The sequence below is a fragment of the Chiloscyllium plagiosum genome, chromosome 50 (assembly GCF_004010195.1).
Source record: "Chiloscyllium plagiosum isolate BGI_BamShark_2017 chromosome 50, ASM401019v2, whole genome shotgun sequence".
In the NCBI taxonomy this organism is placed as follows: Eukaryota; Metazoa; Chordata; class Chondrichthyes; order Orectolobiformes; family Hemiscylliidae; genus Chiloscyllium; species Chiloscyllium plagiosum.
This window is the reverse complement of record NC_057759.1, coordinates 2,107,980-2,112,671: the sequence shown is the minus strand read 5'-3', so window position 1 is coordinate 2,112,671 and position 4,692 is coordinate 2,107,980. Positions and strand designations below refer to the sequence as shown.

The 4,692-nt window shown below is 45.8% G+C and overlaps 2 protein-coding genes across 3 annotated transcripts; both read right to left on the bottom strand.

Moving 5' to 3' along the window:
- Nucleotides 1–339: 339 nt before the first annotated feature.
- Nucleotides 340–896, bottom strand: LOC122544584 (histone H2A-like). Its single transcript, XM_043683902.1, has one exon. The coding sequence runs from the start codon at nt 854–856 to the stop codon at nt 467–469; it is 390 nt and encodes a 129-aa protein (XP_043539837.1). The 5' UTR covers nt 857–896; the 3' UTR covers nt 340–466.
- An 83-nt stretch (nt 897–979) lies between these two features.
- On the bottom strand, nt 980–3,215 carry LOC122544585 (late histone H2B.L4-like). 2 transcript variants are annotated; one of them, XM_043683904.1, is made up of 2 exons: nt 3,122–3,215; nt 980–2,180 (listed from the first exon to the last, which is right to left on the bottom strand). In XM_043683904.1, exons 1-2 carry the CDS (start codon nt 3,198–3,200, stop codon nt 1,879–1,881), a joined length of 381 nt encoding a protein of 126 aa, XP_043539839.1. In that variant the 5' UTR covers nt 3,201–3,215; the 3' UTR covers nt 980–1,878. The 2 variants fall into 2 exon arrangements, with proteins under 2 accessions (XP_043539839.1, XP_043539838.1); XM_043683903.1 differs by lacking the exon at nt 3,122–3,215 and having other exon boundaries at nt 980–2,261.
- Between the last annotated feature and the right edge of the window lie 1,477 nt (nt 3,216–4,692).

Below are 4,692 nucleotides of genomic sequence, written 5' to 3'. Positions count from 1 at the left end.
CTGACTGCTGTTGAACACCCTCTCTCGCCAGAGGCTGGGGGGAAAGAAAAGTGAATACGAACCGAGCAGAGAATAAATTGAAGAGGGAAATGATGCAGAGACAGTGGGAGGATTCAGCTCTTACTGATGCAGTTAAGGGAAATGTGAAGCCAAACCCGATCGGGAACATCCGTGACACTATTCTAAACTCATAGAACATTGGTCACTCAGGCAGTGACCGTGTAATGAGAAATAATGTAGTTCCAGGCACTCTTACAATCGTAATCTATGATATAATCTTCCTCTGCTGCCACCGACAGTAACAGTATCCAATAAAAAGGAGATAGAAATGTAGCGATGTTAGGTACAACGGCCAGGGCTCTATACGTTAAAAGTAATTCAACCCGACAGAGTTCAGCTCCTTTCACAGATGCTGTGAGTGGCTCTTAAAAGAGCCTTTGGGTTGTCAGATTCAAGGATCGTCTCTTCACTTTTTAGCAGATCCAGCAGCAGCGGTTTTCTTGGGCAGCAGCACGGCCTGGATATTAGGCAGCACCCCGCCCTGAGCGATGGTCACCCCTCCCAGCAACTTGTTGAGCTCCTCGTCGTTGCGCACGGCCAGCTGCAGGTGCCTGGGGATGATGCGGGTCTTCTTGTTGTCCCGGGCCGCGTTGCCGGCCAGCTCCAGGATCTCAGCCGTCAGATACTCCAGCACCGCAGCCAGATAGACCGGCGCTCCGGCACCCACACGCTCAGCATAGTTACCCTTTCTCAGGAGCCTGTGAACACGGCCCACCGGGAACTGCAGGCCAGCCCGGGACGACCGAGACTTCGCCTTGGCGCGAGCTTTCCCACCGCCCTTTCCTCTTCCGGACATGGTCACAATCTCACAATCACTTTCACAGAGAATGCTGCACTCCGCCCACATCGCGGCCTCTTATATCTTCGGGAGGAATGGTGGGGCGGCCATTTCTGAATGGTCCCATTTTCCAGCCCCGCCTAATGTTGTTTCAATTCCCAATCAGATATCTGCCTCATTCCCCAATCCGGAGAGGGCACGGGGAGGAAGGCGGAAAGTACCAGCGCCAAATCATCAACCGCTTTCTTTCAAAATTGAAAAGCCCGCCAATTTACAAATAAAGGAGTATGTTTTACCTGAAAAATGAAGTACAAAAAACTGAGGAAGTTCAAAAAAATATTACTACACGTTAATTTACTTTTAGTTTACAAATGTGTACTTCACACGGTCTTACTCTCCCTCATTTGCCGACCTGTATCTATCCATTTCTGATATTGAGAGTGGGTTACTTTCTAAACCTTGAGAAGAAGCCGAAACAAAACAGGCCAAACACTGCAGTCTGCAACCTGTCTTTCTTTTTCACATTTCAGTACCACCCGTTTTTTTCAGACGATATTTTAAAGCTGTCCTCCCTTATCGCTCTCGATCAGATTCAGCAAAAGCTCCACGTTTCAGCCCGGTAGCTGTTTTGGTGTTCTCTCGATTCGATTTGAAAGTTCTCACTGACAGCATGAAGTGTTATTTTGCATCGTGAAATGTCGGATCAAACCCGCGCATTGGAAACGTAAAGTAAATCAGAAGGTAAAATACACCACTGTGGGGGTGAAAGACGTGGGCATTTGTCTGCCAGGGATGAACAAGATGAAAAATGACTCACTGGCGCCTGATCTGCACTCTCCACCCCACTCCCGAATAATTTGCAAAGCACTTATTAACACAAAAACATATAGCGCGAGAAGTTAAAATGCCTTATCAAAAATCACGTGAACTAAAACAAACAACTCTTAAAGAAATGGTTCAGCTGTTTCAGGGAAGTTGTGGGTGGCTCTTAAAAGAGCCTTTGGGTTGTGGATGTGTTTGTTTCAGTGCAGTGCGGTCCTTCACTTGGAGCTGGTGTACTTGGTCACCGCCTTTGTGCCCTCCGACACGGCGTGCTTGGCCAGCTCCCCGGGCAGCAGCAGCCGCACGGCGGTCTGGATCTCCCGGGAGCTGATGGTGCTGCGCTTGTTGTAATGGGCCAGGCGGGAAGCCTCCCCCGCGATGCGCTCGAAAATATCTTTGACGAACGAGTTCATGATGCTCATGGCCTTGGAGGAGATGCCGGTGTCGGGGTGAACCTGTTTCATCACTTTGTAGATGTAGATGGCGTAACTTTCTTTCCTGGACCGCCTCCTCTTCTTGCCTCCCTTCGCTGGCGCCTTCTTAATGATTTTCTTCGCGCCCTTCTTGGAGGCTTGCTGTGCTTTCTTCTCATCAGCCATCGTCCCACTCACTTTCAGACACAGAATAAGGGAAAGCGGCCTCGGAGTTCCCTCTTTATAGACTGACGGCGTCAGCAATGCTAATGAGGGATGGGCGAACGCCTTGCTTCTGATTGGGTAGTTTACACAGAGTCATTCCCAAACATTGAGTCTCTCTGATTGGTTAGTGTGAGATCCACTTTGGATCTGCAACGACATGTGAAGTGGATGGTGATTCTGTTCCTGTCAGTCTGACTGAGGGAGATTTGTTTCGTGTCTGTGATACAGAAAGTGACTGAGGTATTAGCTCGGTTTCCTTTTGCTCGTTGTTGTGCTGATGTGTTTCTATCTCCGCATGGCTGTTTCTGTTCCTCTGTATAGGCTGGAATTAACACAGAACTTTTCACTGTGTGAAAAAAAGCTCTCATCCATTCGAAATTGCGATTACATTTGTCGGCAAGTTACACGTACCACTGGAACCTGACTGTGAGTGTTTTCTACACTTGGGGTTGATGCATCTCGTTCTCAATTGCACGGAGTTGGAGAAATTATAAGAAAAAGTTTATATGTAATACTTTTGTTGAGTCATATATTGATGAATATATTTCTGAGACCTTGACTGATAACTGTGGACCCAGAGACGTATCGATTACTGTGGGCTTTGAAAGTACGTGCAGTGTAACGTGCTGCACTTTTCAATTAGGCGTCTTGCAGTTTCATGCAGGGATTTATAACATTTCTCAGTCTTACGCGAAAGCCTGTTCACCAGCAACTGTCAGCATGCTATATATATGCGTCACTTTAACTTTATATCTGTCGTGTCCTAATTTACACATTTTGCATTAACTCAAACTTTCTTTCCTGGACCGCCTCCTCTTCTTGCCGCCCTTCGCTGGCGCCTTCTTAATGATTTTCTTCGCGCCCTTCTTGGAGGGTTGCTGAGTTTTCTTCTCATCAGCCATAGCGCCGCTCACTTCCAGACACAGAATAAGGGAAAGGGACCTCGGAGTTCCCTCTTTATAGACTGACGGCGTCAGCAATGCTAATGAGGGATGGGCGAACGCCTTGCTCCTGATTGGGTAGCTTACACTGAGTCATTCCCAAACATTGAGTCTCTCTGATTGGTTAGTGTGAGATCCACTTTGGATCTGCAACGACATGTAAAGTGGATGGTGATTCTGTTCCTGTCAGTCTGACTGAGGGAGATGTGTTTCGTGTCCGTGATACAGAAAGTGACTGTGGTATTAGCTCGGTTTCCTTTTACTTGTTGTTGTGCTGATGTGTTTCTATCTCCGCATGTCTGTTTCTGTTCCTCTGTATAGGCTGGAATTAACACAGAACTTTTCACTGTGTGAAAAAAAAAGCTCTCATCCATTCGAAATTGCGATTACATTTGTCGTCAAGTTACACGTACCACTGGAACCTGACTGAGAAAGTTTTCTACACTTGGGGTTGATGCAATTCGTTCTCAACTGCACGGAGTTGGAGAAATTATAAGAAAAAGTTTATATGTAATACTTTTGTTGAGTCATATATTGATGAATATATTTCTGAGACCTTGACTGATAACTGTGGGCCCAGACACGTATCGATAACTGTGGGCTTTGAAAGTACGTGCAGTGTAACTGAACCACGTTGCTGCACTTTTCAATTAGGCGTCTTGCAGTTTCATGTAGGGATTTATAACATTTCTCAGTCTTACGCGAATGCCTGTTCACCAGCAACTGTCAGCATGCTATATATATGCGTCACTTTAACTTTATATCTGTCGTGTCCTTATTTGCACATTTTGCATTAACTCAACATCTGTCCAATGAGGCTCTGGTCCTCCATCTAATAGTCAGTGTTATTCCAAGACAGGTTTTATTCCGTAACCATCAAACACTGATGTGAGCGGTAAAACGTTACACTATTTGTCAACCACTTGGAAATATTCCTCCAATCTGTGCCCCAGGACAAAGTGAGAACTGCAGATGCTGGGGATCAGAGGCTTATGCCGAAAAGGTCGAGATGAAGGGCTTATGCTTGAAACATCTATTCTCCTACTCCTCGGATGCTGCCTGACTGCTATGCTTTTCCAGCACCGCACTCTCGACTCCAATCTGTGCCCGTCTGTTTCTGGGATGTATTTTTGTAAACTCTACTTCACCGTCTTAACATGTCAGTATGTTACTGGACTGTAACTCAAACCTTCTGAAGTGTACCTTGTTGCTTTACTCTGTTGGTGTACCAGATATTGAAAGTACCAGATACCACTTTGGACAGACTCAGATAGAACTCACTATCCTCCACTCCCATGCCCTATGAATATCAGCTTCTGCAAATTGAATTTGCGTTTGTATTTATAACTGCAGCATTTTGATAAAGGATAATACTTTGTATATTGTTACTGACAATATCTGCAATGTCACTGCAGATGTTACATTGTTTATGCCAGTTTCTAGCTAATCAATA

Excerpts from the sequence above, each read along its gene's own strand:
- LOC122544584 (XM_043683902.1), bottom strand. The coding sequence starts at position 856 with ATGTCCGGAAGAGGAAAGGGCGGTGGGAAAGCTCGCGCCAAGGCGAAG.
- LOC122544585 (XM_043683904.1), bottom strand. The coding sequence starts at position 3,200 with ATGGCTGATGAGAAGAAAACTCAGCAACCCTCCAAGAAGGGCGCGAAG. Across the intron at positions 2,181-3,121 it reads GAAGGCGCCAGCGAAGGGCG|GCAAGAAGAGGAGGCGGTCC; the intron begins GCAAGAAGAGGA and ends CAGCGAAGGGAG.